Source organism: the organism of the source record quoted next, unplaced genomic scaffold (assembly GCF_019419815.1).
Source record: "Pyrus x bretschneideri cultivar Hongxiangsu unplaced genomic scaffold, Pyrus_bretschneideri_v1 Contig12, whole genome shotgun sequence".
Lineage (NCBI taxonomy): Eukaryota > Viridiplantae > Streptophyta > Magnoliopsida > Rosales > Rosaceae > Pyrus > Pyrus x bretschneideri.
In genome coordinates this window covers 7966240-7985103 of record NW_025999413.1, presented here as the reverse complement: position 1 = coordinate 7985103, position 18864 = coordinate 7966240, and the positions used below count along the sequence as shown (strand labels likewise).

The 18864-nt window shown below is 35.2% G+C and overlaps 3 protein-coding genes across 3 annotated transcripts; all 3 read right to left on the bottom strand.

Moving 5' to 3' along the window:
* Window positions 1–3598, bottom strand: LOC103941110 (choline-phosphate cytidylyltransferase 2). Its single transcript, XM_009351292.2, has 8 exons — window positions 3399–3598; window positions 2712–2825; window positions 2415–2510; window positions 2089–2131; window positions 1846–2001; window positions 1611–1691; window positions 578–676; window positions 1–485 (listed from the first exon to the last, which is right to left on the bottom strand). Exons 1-8 carry the CDS (start codon window positions 3563–3565, stop codon window positions 201–203), a joined length of 1041 nt encoding a protein of 346 aa, XP_009349567.1. The 5' UTR covers window positions 3566–3598; the 3' UTR covers window positions 1–200.
* A 1476-nt stretch (window positions 3599–5074) lies between these two features.
* On the bottom strand, window positions 5075–7561 carry LOC103941111 (probable pectinesterase 8). The gene is made up of 5 exons (XM_009351293.3): window positions 7127–7561; window positions 6683–6854; window positions 6374–6580; window positions 5812–6071; window positions 5075–5462 (listed from the first exon to the last, which is right to left on the bottom strand). Exons 1-5 carry the CDS (start codon window positions 7525–7527, stop codon window positions 5303–5305), a joined length of 1200 nt encoding a protein of 399 aa, XP_009349568.1. The 5' UTR covers window positions 7528–7561; the 3' UTR covers window positions 5075–5302.
* Window positions 7562–13664: 6103 nt separating this feature from the next.
* LOC103941123 (VQ motif-containing protein 22) lies at window positions 13665–14606 on the bottom strand. Its single transcript, XM_009351313.3, has one exon. The coding sequence runs from the start codon at window positions 14554–14556 to the stop codon at window positions 13813–13815; it is 744 nt and encodes a 247-aa protein (XP_009349588.2). The 5' UTR covers window positions 14557–14606; the 3' UTR covers window positions 13665–13812.
* Window positions 14607–18864: the final 4258 nt, after the last annotated feature.

Sequence of the window (18864 nt, the reverse complement as noted above, 5' to 3'; positions counted from 1 at the left end):
GAAACGCAAAGGCAAATAGCACCATCATGTATAACCATGTCCCATGTAATGAAGTTCTAAGCACACTGGCGATGAACAAAAAAACCCGGAATTACACTAAACAAACGTTTCGACCGAGTTCCCCTTCTCAACCGCAGCGTATTCATATATCATCATCAAACGCAACCTTATACCATTGTACAGAACTCCATACCAACCTACTACTTTACTTTCACATTCGTTTCTTTCACATCCTCCTTTTTCTCCTTTTCGTTCTCATTGTTCCCATCTTTCCCGTATACCTCTTGATAATATTCTTCATCGGCATAATAGTATTCTTCATCGGCATAATAGTATTCTTCATCGTCGTAGTATTCTTCGTCATCATCCTCATCGTAATATTCTTGTCCATCATCACTGTCCACCTTACCATTTTCCAGCAGATATTTTTCTCCCGACTGCTGCCCTCGTAAGCTCTCTTGAATTCGATCTCTGATGGCTGTCCCCTGAAACAATCCCACACCAAAATGATTGAGGCAGTTTTTACTTGTAGAAATATCAGTCTATATGTAATTGGTAATGCATACATTGTCCTTACCATTTTATGGCAACCTTCTTCAAACATCTCAAGAAATCCAGCAACCCAGCGATCAGCATTTTCAACCCATTCATTACGATGCATAGCAACAGTTTGAAACTAGCATACAGAGTCAGAAATCCACCAGTAAGAAACATAAACAATTATTGGATGGTGAGAAGGTAAATTTACAATATAGTAATCAGTATACGTATGGTGATGGCTTAATGCAAGAACAAAAGTAATTTCTCTCAGATCGGTAGAAAGGAATCTATTACTTCAAGATAAGACCTTTCGTTCATGTAAATGTACGTGTGTGTGGGTTTGTACATGAAGACTGAATGTCATAAGACTTATTTAAGTATACTTCAAATCAGGCACCCAAAAATGTTTACAGTAGCCAGTAGCTAACAGTTTTGTTCCTTCGGCAATCCTACTACCTAATTAATAAACTGTCTTTAAGTCAATTTGACAATCTTGCTTTATTCGTTAAGTAAAAGTTCAAAACACTTTGACATTGTTTTTTTATTCGGCTTACACAAATAATATGGAACTGGAAGCTACGACCGTCATATTCATCTACTTCCTCGAAAGGAGATTGAAGAACACATACTGCAGTGACTTCATGACACTACCAAGAAGAGTTTGGGAACTAGACATGGACTTTGGTAAAAGAACAGGAGTTTCCAGCTCTTTAAAGAAAATGCAATTTTAAAGGCAGTGTTAAGAACTAAAAATCAAATCAAACAATAGGGCAATGAAGTCCCAAGATTTCCTCTGTATAATGCCAGTTTGAACCCTCAAAACCTCCATGGACATTGGCCGTAATCCAAAGTCAACATGATACAACGAAACCAGCAATGAAATTCATTATTATGGCTGTGGTTACCAAAATATACTATACAAATGAATTCATGCCTAAATCATCCCTCTTCTTTCTTAATCTTGGCAATCAGTAAATTATGATAAGAAGCCCAATTAAGTCCATGCTCACTCTCTCATTACATCCTGCAATTACAGCACAACAATATATTGTAAAATGAGAAAGACATACCTTCTCTCCAACTTTTTCTTGATGTTCCTTCACTTTCTCTTGTAACTTCTTCAATCCCAAGTTCACCCTTAATCGCTTTTCCTGTTTATATCAAACAAAATCAGAAAGATAAGTTTTTTCACATGGAAAACTTGCCGTCTCAAAAGATAGGTCAATTTGGAACAAGAATCAAGAACCCACAAAACCATATTACATAGTAAGAAAATAGAAACTAAAAAACCAAGAAGAATCTTGCCTTCACGAAACTAACACCAAGCTCTTTTCTTGTATATCCACGATCCAAGTTACGCAACACATACTGGTTATAATCTTTTACAATTCTCATTATAATGTCCGATGTTGAAATTCCATCAGTTCTCTTTGTTTCCTTAAACCTTCCCACGGCTTTGACCTATAAGAAAGGAACCACTCAACGGATTATAGGTTAAAGAAAGAAGAAAAATAAAAACAAAAGAAAAGTACTTTGTCTCGAGCTTACAAATTCGTACACATCTTTCCCAGCTCCACTTGCATCAGCATAACTGTACAAGAAATGCAAAGTACAAAAGAATTCATAATAAATGTCACTTGTAACAAATCTGCACTTACTTTTTAAATCTATTAAGATCTAAGATATACCATGTATTTTAAAACAATGGAATGCTAAGAGAAACATACTAGAGAAATAGAAAAGAAAAAACATACAAGCAAATCTGAAGAATTATTATTATCGATACAAATACTATTATTGTTCCAAAAGTAAAAGTCACCAAAACAGCATAACACTGGAGCTCAAAGGTGAGAACTTGGATAAAGTGTCCTTACGGTAGAGAGTCATGGGCTACAAAGTCAATCTCATGCTTGTCAAGAAATTCTTGATTGATCACCCAAGGTGCATCAGGAATGACTTCATCTACCCACCTGCAAACAAAACACATATTTCATGTTCTTGATCACATAGCTCATAAATTATGTCATTGTGTCATTAATACACATTACACACATGCATATGGAGTGTACAAATCATGGCTTTAAGTACAACTCTACATATCTGGAAAACCAATATTATATGGAAAAATTACAATGTGGAGAGGGAGAAGAAGTGAGAGAGGGCATCCATACTTGCAATGGCGAAGAGATTCATAACGTTCAGACTCTGTCATGACAGTTTTGCCTTTGAACTTGTGAGTGGTTTCATCATTACAACAACCGACGAGCAGATAGGTGTTAGGGAACCTGAAATTGCAATTCGAACTCATAAGAAAATGTGTATAAGCATGGCACAAATCAATGTCACAAGTTAACAGCAACAAAGACATAAAATTGGAGAAAGAGTACCAGAAAAACAACCAGATAAAAAGCTACTCCCGACACCGTATGTCCCGGTTTCTAGTCCTGATATAGTGTCTAGAAAGATAGCTTACAAGCTTTAACCAAGGAACCATCTTTGTAATTATCCAAATACTTGAAGATTTATATTCCATACGAGCTTATGTCTTATATGAAACAAATAAAATTAACCAAAATGAAAAAGCATGTATACATACAAAACAAGATTAATCATCAGATATTTGATCAATATACAGAGCAGAAATCAATGAAGAACAAAGCAAATTTCACAGCATAAACAAAATAAAAGATACCCAGACAACAAATAACACAAAAGCTACGAAATTCATGAAAAAAACGAAGTAATGGTCGGAAATAAGAGCAACCCAGATTTCAAAAGCGAAGAAAAACACAGAATCAAAGCAACAAACGACAAATGTAAATGATGAGTTCGAATTCGAGAAAGAGAGAAAGACTGACGATTTCTTGGCCTGCTCGAGCGAGCGAGCGTGGCCGAAGTGGAAGAGATCGTAGATCCCATCGGCGTAGACACGAACAAGGCGGTCCGGCTGATCGGCGGGGTTGGAATTCGAATTGGTACTGCCGTTGCTGGTGCCGTTAGTATGATTGGGCTCGACCTCTGCCATCCGAATCCACTAAGAAAATGGAGTTTGGGCTTTTAACTTACCAATTTGCCACCTCCGCCACTACCACCACGACCTCTGCTCCTTCCCTCTCTCTCCTCACCTTTCACTCGCTCTCTATATTTGCTGTGCGTCCCCTGGTAAAACAGTATAACCTCAGAAAATACGCGGTAATTCCGCGTGCCCTTCCGATTTGTTTTTACTTTCTTTTTCTTCTGTTTTTTTCGTAGCGGCAAAGGACATAAAGGTAAATTTGCTTTGTATTCCACATTGAAGTGAGGCATAGGATCCATGATCTTGGTGTAAAGTTAAATTCTATAGCATCTTTCAAAAATGGATGCCTATTTATTTATTACGCGATCGAGGCATTACGTACGGTCGGGGAATTTGAGTGGGATATGCTAATTTTAGAATTTTCGAGAAAAAGGTTAGTTGCGTTGTGAAGGTAATCTAGAGACAGAGTTGGAAATTCTTGAGACGGAGTTAGAAACTGAAGAAATAATGGGTACTTGTTAAAGTTCAAGATTTTTGTGTCACAAATTAGGCTAATCTTTATGAAAGCGCTAATTTTGTCTATTCATATTGTTTTTATGAATAATGAAACACTCATTTATACAACGAGAAATGATCAAGAGATTTTTTCAAAAGTGAGATTTTCTATGAACTATTTGTCATCTTATGTTTTTACATAATATTTTATAAAATTGACACAAAAATTGAATTATGAAAGTGGTAGAAAGTTTTTGAAGAGCTCCACGTTTGAGTCTCTTATCACTTCTCTATACTAACAAAGGATATAAAACACACAGAATTTAGACGTGAGCGTGAAAGAGAAAACAATGGAAGTGACGGAACATTTAAGAATTTAAAAAGAAATTCGTAAATTTTGTACAAAGACTAGTAAAACTATTTTATCTTAAGAATTTGAGAAGGCCACCTACCCCCGATCAAGTGATGTCTACACCATGACCTAATATTGTATGTTAAAATACTGACACAATACCCCGTTATTAGGAAAGGGATCTTTTTTCGGATCTCTTCCTCCTAATCCACTAAATCAGAGAATTCGTGTCATTAAAAATTGATCCAAGGGCAAAAGTTATTATAACTTTTAAAGTGAGCCTTTATTTATAGTCGTTGGATCAAATTTCAATAACACGGATTCCCTGATTTGATGGATTAAGAGAAATGGATCCAGAGATGATCCATTTCCCCATTATTATAACAACATAGAAGCAAATGAAATAAAAAGAACATGATACTTTTTAATGAATTTATAACTTAAATAATTAAGAATATTTATTTCGTATCGGAGGTTTGTATTCGATTTCATCCTACCCTTCTAACCGAGGCCTTGAATCGCACCAAACTTATTTGAATGATGACATTGAAGTAGTCTATATGTAGAGTAATTTTAATTGAGCTAGGAACGCAACCAAGGTACATTAAGTATCATTATACAAAGTGGTTGGAATTTTTTTTTTCAAATTCAACCACTTATTTATACAAATTGGTGTACTAGACGGTGTTTCCGTCTCTTTTAGCTTGTCAAATTCAATTGATGCATTTTGAGACCTAATGATGGCGTGTCCTTATTTGTTGAGTATTGCAAATCAATGAATCATGTTCCTATTTGATAGAATGTTTGTCATGTACATTGATGAGAGCATGAACAATTAATCACGATATTACATTTGGATGAGATAAGAAAAAGACTCAAAAGAGAGTCTAATTAATTAATTAATAATTAATATTGGACTGCAACCAATCTCCCCCATCAATGAAAGACGCATTAAGGAAAAGAGAAGCTTGTGTGTCATTGAGCTTCTGTACATAAGGCGCACGCAAGCTCATATTTGCTCCTGCACCTGAGCAATTGTATTCTCCATAGAAAATAGTCCTGCATGCATTTATACAAATGATTAATACTTCAATTAGATTAATTTTTGTGATTAATCAAATTATCAGTTTTTAAAATGAATATTGATTAATTGAGGGGTCCTTTGAAAACCATTAGGTGTGCAGATGACGTTTTACCACAGTGATAAAAAGTGTTCATACTTATCCACTCTAGTACAAGTTCAATCTCCACCCATCTCCTTCCCCCTCACAACTAATAATTTAACCCATTAACGCTCTCATTTGTCCAAAAAAAAAAAAAACTTGAAAAATCGTTACCAAACAAATTTTCAATTTTGAGTTTTTGATCTAAAATGGCTATCAAAACTCTTGTAGTAATGTTTACGTACTGGTCTCTTGTTGGATCATTGAAGTCATTCCACCCTTCAGGAGCTATAATGTCAGTCATCGTAGTGCTGGCAAAAACCACTCGAGAGAAAGGCCTCCATGCTCGACCCAGCCAGACTCTTCCAGTCCCTCCAATAAAGCAGTTGACAAATGCATAGCCAGTGTTGTCATCCTTGGAAGCTCTGCCGTGCGCTGTTACCGCGCCGTTTATGCTCTTTGTTCCTAGGGGTACTGGGTTTGACATCGAAATCAACTGGCAATTCTGTGTCAAGCAGTCCAGGAAGCACACTGGTTAATTTAGTAGTTTTATATATCTGTTCATCATAAAAATTTTACTTAAGTTATGTATGAAAAAATGTACATGGCTCTTTGCCATGAAGGAGCTATTCTTTTGTATAAACAAATCATAGCCGTCGTGCAAAGAACTTTCTGTTTTGTGATTTTAATGAATTATTTCTGTATGTGTCAAACTGTGATTTGCAAGTAAAGAGGAATTCCGTAAAGCATTTTCTCACACAATCACAGGATTAAACAAAATTCCATATCAGAAATGAGAAGGATTACCTCATACAATGACCTTCCATTGCCAAAGATGAAATCAATGGAGCCCTGGATATAGCAATCCTTGAAGTAATGGCGGCCCCTATCATCGTGAAGGGTGTCTTGAGCTCCAAAGAACCCACAACCCAAGAATGCTGCTTGGTCTCCTGATATTCTAATCGCTACAGCTTGAGCTCCCACATCTCCAGGCTTCGGAATTGGAGCCACATTCTTATTTCATAATTTCCATTTGGACATGTTAATATCTGTATTAAACAAATAATAAATCATAAAATTAATGGATTGATGCAATTTTTACGCTGTGTTGCTCACCATGAAGCTTATGTTCTTAGCAACAAAGTTGTCAGCAAAAACTTGAACTGAGCCACTGTAAAATGTGCCATGCGATGAATTGGCTGTGTCGTTCCATGATATTGCGGTCGTTTCATACCCTTGTCCTTGAAATGTTATATTTGGTTTGGTTTTTGGAACCGTGACTTTCTCACTAATTACATTGTGGACAAAAATAAATGATCAAACTCTAAATAAAAATAAAGAGTTCATCATATATAGGTTTGTCAAACACTTAAAAAATATGAGGCGGCAACGTATGTTTGGCCCCTCGCTCAAACGCTAAGTTTGTGCGAAGGGATTTTTTTCTATAGTTTGATTCTTTTGCGTGTTTCTCATTAATATCAATTATGAGAAGACAAAACTAAGTATTAAAGATTTGAAAAAGAGTTGGAAATCAAGGAATTGAAAAGCTAATTAACTTACTAGTAAATGCCCTTATTAATCCAAATTATTGTTCTCTTCGGGCTAGGAGTTGGAACTGCATCAACAGCTGCTTGAACCAATGTGAAATTGCAACACCCATTTCGATCAACACAAAGGTAGGAGGTTGTGTTGGTGTCTGGAGGAGGAAAACCACGTGGAAAATCATCACAAATGGATCCTATTTTTCCCCCATCCTCATGTTTTTTGTGATGCCTAGCAAATATGTTTTGTGGGATGAGAAGAGAAATAATATTGGGCACTGAGGATGAGGTGGTGAGATCACTAAGGTTGACAAAGTATTTGAGGGATGACGATTTTGGAATACTTATGAGATTTCGAGATGCCAATAAAATTGCAAAAATAGCAAAAAAATATGTTAGGAAAGTGGTTTTGAGACTCATTTTTTCTGATTGAATTATGGAGGGGGAAGATGGAGAGGATTTGAATTTAATGGATGGCTATATAACTAGACACTTGGATGCACTTGAAGTGAAAGTATTGATGGAATGTCTTGCAAATCACCCTGTCCCTGTGTATCTTAGGGGAATACATTTCCAACCCTTAGGTACCAAACTTCTTTTTCCCCAAACAAAAACAATTAGTCTGGATACAATTTAGAATGTGGCAAGGCATATATTATTATTTGGTCACAAACACACGTCGTAATTAATTAAAACAACATTATTGTGAAGCAAAAGGAAAAATGTTTTCAAAACTCTAGTTAAACTTCAAGAGATTTTTTAATATGTCAGGAACATAGACCGATGTACCAAGTTTATTAAGTATAGGGGTTTTTATATATGCTCTAGTAGAAACATATATATAATAACTGCGCTCACCTAATCTTAAACCCATCTACCTAAAAAAGCCCTAATCTTAAACCTTGCCATGCAGTGTATGCTAGATGCGCAATTTGCATTACGGGAATGCAAATTCTACTCTTATAAAGCTTCATTATGGCATGCAGTAACTCGAGTTAGCCCCAATACGATCATAGATCACGGGTCGCCAAGTAAACTTTTAAATTTGTTACAAAACAACTTGGATTTCGACCTTCGAGTCTCATTGCGGAGTTCATAATAGTAAGTCTCTAGTTGGAGTCAACCCTAAACTGCGTCAGACTCCAACTGATCAAATTGTCCTAGGATTAGTTAAAATGGTATATATATTAGTCTTTTAAGAAGAAAAAAGAAGGGAACCACTTAGTACTACAGTCTAGTGGTATTCCTCTTCATTTGTAAGTGAGAAAACTTAGTTTCGATTATTATCAAAGGTGAATTTGACTCACATTATTGCTAGCCCATTATGAGACTAATCCCACCCTCTTCCCCTAATGTAGATAATGCTTATTGAAGATGTGATCACTGGAGGAGCCACGTTAATGGCTTCCCTGGCTATATAAAAAATTACATGTAATTTTTATTGATTTTCGAATGTAGTTCACTGTATATTTAGTCGCTGATTCGAATTCTCTCGATTAATTATATAAACTTATATAATACAGTTTACAAACCATCTATTTTCTTACATCCTTTATCTCATCACTTCTTGTACATGTACAATTTTGGATTTGTTTGAATTTTAACATGTGCATTTGTTTAATAACGAAAATTCTTGGCTCACCTTGTGAAAATTTTCTTAAGCTTGTTGATATTGTGAAAAATACAGTATCAAGTTTCTTTGTTTATCTCTACTAATTAGTAAAACACTCATTGACAACCAAAACCATATGAAATTACCAGTTTAACCTTATAATTAAAATAGAACATGAATAAGAAATATGGGGCAGAAATGTAATTTCACACAACTAAATTTTGCAGTTTTTTTTTCAAAGTCTCACATACATGTAATCCTAATATATCTCTAATTAAAAATTAAAAAATAAAAAAAATAAAAATATCCCACTCCCACATTCTCTATCACTCTCTTCCTCTCTCCTTCTATTTCAAAAACAAAAATAATAAATGTTCTCGCACACTTTGTGTGTGCCCATATGCTAGTAAAGACTTAAATCTTTAAGCTACCTCACCCGGTAAAAAAAATTTAGCCCCACCGTTGAAGGTGATCTCAATATATATGATCAAACTTTAATGTTTCTCATAACATACCACGAAGTCAGAGTGGATAATCAATATTATACAAATCCACGTGTTTGACATGGCCCCAAGAACAAGTAGAACAAGTTTGAAAGTTGAGGTTGTGCTAATGATGCTCCCGGCGCGAATGAAACTCAGATAAACCAATCAAAGATTGATGTAATCTTTGGTGAATCAAAAGGCACCCACTAAAATTCAAATAAGCAAAGATTAGGGCATATATTTGACTTCGTAAAAGTGTACATTTCTTGCCTTTTACGCCAATTGGGTCCCGTGATGAGCTCGCATTCACCCCCTCTTCCCTCTCCATTTCTCTCTCAAAAAACAGCAATCGCTCTCAACTCAAGAAGCGCCGGACGCGCCACTCCCGTTCCCGCTTTTTGAAAGAAGAAAAGATTTTTGCAGATTACAGTGCTCTTTTCTTTCTTTTAAGGATTTTTAACTAAAATGGTTTCTGAAATTTGTATAACTCATCACTTTGATCCTTGAGATTTGAAATCAATAGAAGTGGTCCTTGAGTTTGTCATTCATCCATCATTTTGATCATTCATTGAAAAATTATGTGTTAAACAAGGACCAAATGACAAAAATACTCTCAATTTAATAAGCAATGTACCAAAATGATTTGACAAAAATTGTGGGTATTTTTGTCATTTTATCCTTATTTAATGAAGATTTTGCAAGGAATGATCAAAATGATTGATGATGAACAAACTCATGAATCACTTCTATTGATTTTAAATCTCAGGAACTAAAATAAAGAGTTATGCAAATCTCATGAACCATTTTGGCTAAAAAGCCTTCTTTTAATTAACACATACTTTTATTAGAAGAGATAGTTCTAATCTCTACTAATTAATAAAAACTCATTGTCAACCAAAACTTATGAAATTACCAGTTTAACCCTCTAATTAAAACATAACATGAATAAGAAATATGGGGCATAAGTGTAATTTCACACAACCAAATTTTGTTGTTTTTTTTTCAAAGCCTCACCTACATGTAGTCCTAACATATCTTTAATTAAAAAAAATTAAAATTAAAAATTAAAAAAATAGTAATAAAAATAAAAAAGAACTTTCCACTCCCACATTCTCTATCACTCTCTTCCTTTATCCTTCTATTTCAATAACAAAAATAAAAAATTTTCTCACACACTTTGTATGTGCTCATATGCTAGTCTAAACTATTAAAGGGATGGAGAGAGGTCGAACTTAAATGCAACGAAATTAATACGAAAGCCTAGCTACTGAGACAAATGACCACATGTTTTTTACATAGTTAGTAAATTCGCATTTAATACGGTATTATACACATATGTACGTATGTGTTAAAAAATACTTCAGTTTTCCTACACTTTATTTTTTGTTAAAAAACATATAAAGTACTATACACGTATTTTCAGGTTTATTACGCATTATTTTGACACATTTTTTTATAACGCATATAAATTTATGTTTTTTTATTTATATTTTTAACATATTTTCAATAAATAAATAAATAATTATTTTAAACAATGTCGAGCCGAATATTTCAATTTTGAGAAAATTGTAGCAATGGTTCCTTAACTTCAACTCAATTGAAACAATGGTCCCTCAACTAAAAATTCATAACCATTGGTCCCTCAACTCAAAAAAACGTGCAGTTATTGAGAGACCATTGCTCCAATTGAGTTAAGGTTAAGGGACTACTTCTCCAATTTTTCTCATTTGGTTTTCCATATTTGCCTCTTAATTCAACCTCACGTGTGTGACACGTGACTTATTTTGACAGAAGTGCTAACGGAGGAGTAACAAAAATGACCATAGATTCACGTTTTGATGAGCGAAAGGACCAATGATCATGAATTTTTAGTTGAGGGACCATTACTTCAATTGAGTTAAAGTTGAGAAACCATTGCTACAATTTCCTCTTTAATTTTTTTAGCAAAGTTATACCACGTATTTTTCATGTACTATATACTTTTCGTTATTTTAGTAATTATGTTTTCTTAAGGGAAGTGTTATTGACACTCTAAAAATCTCATTCTACACTCCTCACAAGTTTAGTTTTCTTTCCTAATATAGAAAATTTGGAGTTTTGAATGAGATTTTTGGAGTGCTAATAACAATTCTCATTCTTAAACACATTCTTTAATTCTCGATCACCCATGCTTTTAGTGACATTTTAAAATTCTTAAACACATTCTTTGTTTCTAGATCACCATGTGCAAATTCTTTTTCCGAGTACTAATTTTATTTCTGGAAACGTGAAAACAAGAAAATTAAGAATAATTATTTTGTTCATAACTTTTGGGCTATGTGGATGTTATTATGTATCTATGCATGGAAGTCATGGGACTCTTGCATAATTGCATTTCATCCTCCGACGGCTCCCATCGCCGCCTTTGTTTTTTGAACAAATTAAAAATGCTAGCGGTTTAGATTAGTTACCAGCTAGCTAGTGCGTCAGGCGAGCTTTGAAGGACTATACACACATACATACATACATACATACATATATATATATATATATAAATTAAAGCTGTTGAATATTCTTTGTCACTAAAGATCTCTTTAGATTACCGTTTTTAGTGTTAGGTTAAATTGCAAAATCCTCATCTTACTTAATTGAAATTACTTGGCAACGTAACTAATGACGCATACATACCGCGTCAATTAAAAAGTTTAGTGTGATAAAATCAATAATTGATATGGCGTGGTACACATCACTTGCCACATTATATGATATATTAATGTGGTACAAAAAATGTGATCTTCCAGTACTATTCATATAAATAAAAATATCAAAGTATACATTATTACTTTAGGTCATAATTAAGAGAGGGGTGCATTCATATGATATAGTAATATACATGTAGTGTTGAACAAGAAGGTATTGTAGCAAGTGGTTTGTACGTAACTTAATTGGTTAAGAACACTCATCTTTACACCTAAGGTCTCGTGTTCGAATTCCTCTCCTCGTAATTTATAGGAGTTTACTGTAGATTATCCTATCATTTGTAAATAAAAAACAACAATGTCATTCCCACATCAGCCAAAGGGAAAGGAGAAAATCAATTTAAATAGGATTAAACCATTCTAACTAACACTAATGCCTTTTATGATAAAACCTCACACCTGACGAATTGGGCATGTGGTAATTACCAAGTTAGGGACAGTATCGATGTTGGAGTGGGGCCCTTGACCCGTCGACCTGGAAAATTCAACATGATATCAGAGCCTGAGGATAGGCTCGTACTGCCACGTGATTGGGGGAAGGGGGTCCCCTTTGGCCCCGTGCAATGGGTGAGTCCCGACACGGCTCCACGTAGGGCAAGAGTGCCACGTGATAGGTGGATCCCCATTGACCCCGTGTGATGGGTGAGTCCCGACTTGGCTCCATGTGGTTGCCAATGTGTGGATCTTCACACGTGACCCACAAAAATGGGGTCTCACGTGCAGGGGCGTGTTGAATCCCACATCGGCCAGAAGGAATGAAGAAAAGAAATTTAAATAGGATTACCCTACTCTAACTAATACTAAGGTCTTTTATGATAAAACTCCACACCTGACGAACTGGGCAGGTGGTAATTACCAAATTGGAGATATTATCGGTGTTGTTGGAGTGGGGCCCTCGGCCTGTTGACTTGGAAAATTCAACAATTATAGTATGTCCAACAAGAATGATTGATATATACATAGTGTATATGTATGTAATGTTGAACAAGAATATATCATGTCGAAAAATTAATTGACAAAATAAAATACTATTTATAATGAATGATTCTACTCCTAACTACATAGATCTTTCGTTTTAAACCCTAACATATTATGTGCTAGTATATAGGTGATAAGATACAAATTGGGACATTATCAGTGTCATTTATTAGTTGTGGGCTATTTGACCGTCTCTTTAAATTATCGACCTATAGTATTCAATCTAATGAAATTAATAAATAAAATGACAATGAAAATTCAAACTCATAACCTATTAACCCTAAAGTATCACTGAATTAATAGCTAATTGTATTAGTTTTGTATTTTTTTTTTTTTTTGAACAAACGATATCTTCTACACTAAAAAAGAAGGGGTTAGGCTAAGCCTCACAATGTTCTAGCAATAATGTGGTTCAAATTCGCCTTTGATAAGAATCTAACCTAAAACCTATCACTTACAAGTGAAGAAGAATACTACTAGACCGTAGTACTAAGTGGCTATTAGTTTTGTACTTAAATTATCTAGAAACCGTTCGACCCTAAATATTGAATCTCATAATTGAAACAACCAATCACTCACAGGCGCTTTGCATTTTATGTCAGCAACTTGACGCAAGAAAAAGAAACAAGCTAAAACTAGTTAGAGCATCCTTAATCAAATTACAAAATTAAAAAAGATATTAAAAATTGAACAATTAACAACATTGCATATGAAAAGAAGACATTTGGTATCGAGTCCGCTGAAAAAGATAAAAGATAAATATATTTATGTTTTTCATATATATATATATATATATATATATATATATATAGATACATACATTGGTCAAGAATTTTGTCCCTAAGATAAGTCACTCTACCTAACTTTTCTGCTTTAAGTCACCTCAATTTTCTCAAAACATGTAACTCCTGTTCTCATTGGCAGAAGTATTAGAACTGGGCGGCCTAGCAGAAGAAGGCACTTGGGATGCAGCAACCTCCCTCAGAAACTCATGATGATCATGATCGGACGACTGTCCCATCACCATGTTTGTGGGCCCCACTCTTGATGACAATCTCTCAAGAAACCCATGATCTCCACTGTTAACGTTGTCGTTGTTGTTGTTCAGCGAAAACAAGTATTGCTGGCTCTGACGTTGTTGGTATTGTTGCTGTTGTTGTTGCAAGAGTTGTTGCTGCTGAGGCTGTAGAGGATAGTAGCCCGCCGCCCCGGGAGGCACAACAAAGTTCTGTGGCCTGGTGGGGCCGAGGCCAAAGCTAAGATTCGACGCACCAGTGGGAAACGACGCCGTAGTAGGACCCCCAGTGAATTGCTGCACCATGGCACGAAAGTTGGTAGTGTCCGTGTTGAGTAGCGTGGTGGGAGTTCTTCTTGAGGCTCTAGACCTTTTCCGAGCCGGCTTCGAAACTCGGCCTTGATCCGGGCTCAAGCTGTTGTTGGTGCTGGAGCTCGGGTGACCTAAACCGGCATGACCCGGTAAAGATGAAGTTGTAGTGGTCGTGGTGACGTCGGTGGCATCAGAGACTTGATCCTGGCAAAACATTGAAGCAGGAGTAGAAGAATTGAGGTTTTGGGTGTAGAATTGGTGCCACTGATCATTAGGGTTATTGGACACGGTTCCGGTACTACTACTCATTGTCGAGAGAGAGAGAGAGAGAGAGAGAGAGAGAGAGAGAGAGAGAGAGAGAGAGAGAGAGAGAGAGAGAGAGAGAAATGAGGAAAAACAAATTTGAGTTTAGGGTTAGAGGGAAGGAATGAGAGGGTGGGTAAGCTATATTTATCAAAGGTGGGAATAGGGTCAAAGGAAGACTTTTACTGGATGATCGTGACCGTTGATTTGGGAGATATGGGTATATGTCACGTGAGGGTGGTGGCTGTGGGCAGGAAAAATAAAAGATGTTTTTTTTTTTTTTTTTGGTGAAAAGAAAAATAAAAGATGTTTGGCAAATGAAAAATAGCTTAGCTTTTAGGTTTAACTGGAAGGTAATTGTATAAATTAAGCATATTTGCATATTCGTGAGAACAGTGGCGTCTACCGTGTGCATGGTTTCCTGGAAGCAACACATAGGCAGACGAAACGCCAGCATGATAATGGTTGCGTCAGCACGGTGGTGACCACGTTAGAAAGAGACTGGTGGTGGACCGGTGGTGGTGGTGGAGGAGGAGGAGGAGGGGGTAGGTGACATCACTTGTGACACCTGGAAGACGTCTTTGCGGCCGCAATGAAACATTAACTAAGCACTTTCCAGCCTCAAAATCCTCCCGTATTTATGTCTTTGATAGTTAAGTTGCGGTCATTGGTTTCTAACTGTTATAAACTCAAACCTTATACATTTTAAGTTTTTTATTGAAGTCTCTCTTCTACCACATAAATGACATAATAATAAAAGAGATGCAAATAATACCAATAAATACTCAACTGTTTTTTTGCTTTCATTTACATTACCAATTCAATTATCTAAGATTAATTATGGGTTTTGATAAAATAATAATAATAATTGCCTATGGGTGCATTCTAGATTATAAAAAAAATGGGATTTTATTTTATTTTTATAAAATATGAGTACATGTATGTACTAAAATTTGGCTACATTTTACATAAAAAAAATTGGTACATTTTACATACCAAATCGATACATTTAATACAAAAAAGGGGCACATTTTATATAACAAAAAATGGGTACATTTTATATAAAAAAACAATGGGTACATTTTATATATATAAAAAACAATGGTACATTTTAGAGTAAAAAAATAAATAGATTTTACATTAAAAAATGGGTACATTTTACATAAAAATGGTGCTTACAAAAAAAAAAAAAAAGATGCATTTTTCATATAAGAAAGTGGTACATTTGTAAAGAAAAAGGGGTACATTATAAATAAATTATGTGTTACATCCTGGCCTAGGCCCCACCACATCCCGGGCCCGACTCCACCGTAGTACGATATTGTCTGCTTTGTCCGCTTTGGGCTCCGACCACGCTCCCACGGTTTTTGTTTCTGGGAACTCACCCAAGAACTTCCCAGTGGGTCACCCATCATGGGAGTGCTCTCGCATAAACTCGCTTAACTTCAGAGTTTCGATGGAGCCCAAAGCCAATGAGCTCCTAAAAGGCCTTGTGCTAGGTAGAGATGGGAATATACATAAAAGGCTTACATGATCCACTCCCTTGGGCGATGTGGGATGTTACAATCCATTCCCAAAAGGCCTCGTGCTAGGTAGAGATGGGAATATACATATAAGGCTTACAAGATCCACTTCCCTAAGCGATGTGGGATGTTACAATCCATCCCCCTTAGGGGCCCGATGTCCTTGGCGGCACACTTCCGGCCAAAGATTGGCTCTATACCAAATTGTCACATCCCGGCTCGGGCTCCCACCACATCCTAGGCCTGACTCCACCATAGCATGATATTATCCGTTTTGGGTTTCGACCACGCCTTTAAGGTTTTTGTTTCTGGGAACTCACACGAGAACTTCCCTGTGGGTCACCTATCATGGGAGTGACCTTGCGCGAACTCGCTTAACTTCGGAGTTTCGATGGAGTTCGAAGCCAATGAGCTCTCAAAAGGCCTCGTGCTAGGTAAAGATGGGAATATACATATAAGGCTTACAGGATCCACTCCCCTAGACGATGTGGGATGTTACATTATGGGTATGAATAAAAGGTTAAAAAAATTATGACTACAAATAAAAGTTAAAAAAATAAGGGACAAAAAGAAATTAATTATGGGTACAAATTAAAATTTAAAAGAAAATTGGTACAATTTAAAAAAAGGGTTGCAAATTAAAAAATGGGTACAAACTAGAAATATATATAAATATATGATGAAAAGTTTAGCCATAAATATAAATATACCAAATGTAACAGTTCTAACACTAAATGAATATACTTAAAAATAAAATTTAATTATCTTGACGTGTAAATATTTTATTTTTGAAATAATTAATGACATTTATTAAATCCAAAGACCTTGATCAAAAATTAAAAAAGAATAAGGTTTTAATCAGTAAAGTAGAAAAAATAAGGATGAAAACCTAATTTCTCCTAATTTCTTTTAATAGCATTTTTCTTTGTTCAATTATTTCCTTTTGAAGCATATGCATGAGGTATTCTGGTGCTTTCTAGTTTCTAGTTGATATAACTTAGTTCTAATAATAGTGCACCATTTTATATATTGTGCTAAAAAATGCAGATACATGTTCCTGGATAGTTCAATCATTAAGAAACAATTTGTCCCATTATTTGACTCTTTTTTTTGTTGGCTGAATAAAAGTCGAGCCGTTGAAATGAAAACAACGAAACTCTAGGTCACATTTTGGCCAAATCCTTTTTATTGTTTTTGAGATAAATCCAGATCATAAACCTAATAAGCATAAGTGGTGGAGACGTACAATTTCAGTCATGTTTATTTAGGAGGAATGAATTCGTTAAGAATGAGTATCATTTTCATTTTTCTCTTACTAACAATCAAAGATTTGATAGGAATCAGTGTAATTCTTGTGAGGATGTGAATGTAAAAGAGTTTTACATCGGTGAAAGGAGAAACGCCTTGCAAGGACTTATAAGGTTGAACTACTCTCGATATTGCCACTTAATTTTATGTTGGAGCCACAACTTTCTTCACAATAATATAATTGATTGGGCCAAGTGTGAAACCTAACGATCACACATACTCCACATCACCTAATTTGTGCTTTCCACGCAGATGAGGGATGTGTGAAGATGTGAGGGTGAAAGGAGAAATCTTGCACTAAATCTCTCCATATCTAATAAATTAGTATTAATCGTTTAACAAATATATATATATATATATATATATGTAGGCTTTCTTATTTTTAATGAAAAAAGGTGATTCTGTTTATCTACCAAAGATAGAAAATTATTCAGAATGGCATTAACTCCAAAGAATAGGAAAAACAGTATTTCGTCTTTCTCTTGCCATTTGATAATTTTCTTACTTTTTTGAGCTGATTGGAGCCATCTGATTCAGCCATGGCTCGCTGTAGACTTTCCACTTTAAAAGGCGAAATAAATTTCTGAATTTTCCAGGAGTTCAAGACCAAACTATATAGTTCTATGCATTGGCTTTGTGTCTCATGTCCTGAAACAATCATTTTTTGAACTAAGAATATGAACCACGCAGAACGATAAACAAACCAAAGTCGCCCTTGATTGGTTTTCCAATTTCCTCCTATGTTTATGGATGTAGACTTTTCTACTTTGAATGTTCTTTAGTTTATGTTGAGTTTTCTTCCTCTCATCATTCCAATGACTATTATTCTGTTCAAATTGAGCCGACATGTGTTGAATGAAAAATGTTTGGAGTAGAATTCTCTCCCCTCCTAATCTCTCTCGCCTTTCATACCTCTTCTATTTAAATGGTTGCAATTACGTCACGTCTACATCTTGTTTTGAATTTTTTATATAGAGAATAAGACAAAAAAAAGTATGAGAGGAGGGAATGGTAATAGGAGATGAGAGAATCCTACTACACAATGTTTTGGCTCCTATATAGAGAGTCCGGATCCTCTTTGTGAGGATCCCGAGGATCTATGAATCGTGTCCGTTCATAGTACATCATGTGGTCAGAAATCATTTTAAATATTTTTATTTAAAAATAAACATAAACAGTACTTAACAAAAACTAACCACATGATATACGATGAAGGAACACAATTCACAGATCTCCAGGTTCCTCACCAAAAGAATTCGGAGAGGATCATGTTGGCTATCTCTACTAATTAATAAAACACTCATTGTCAACCAAAATCCTATTAAATTACCAGTTTAACCCTCTAATTAAAACAGAACATGAATAAGAAATATGGGGCAGAAATGTAATTTCACATAACCAAATTTTGTTGTTTTCTTTTCAAAGTCTCACCTACATATAATCTTAATATATCTCTAATTTAAAATAAAAAAATAAAAATAAA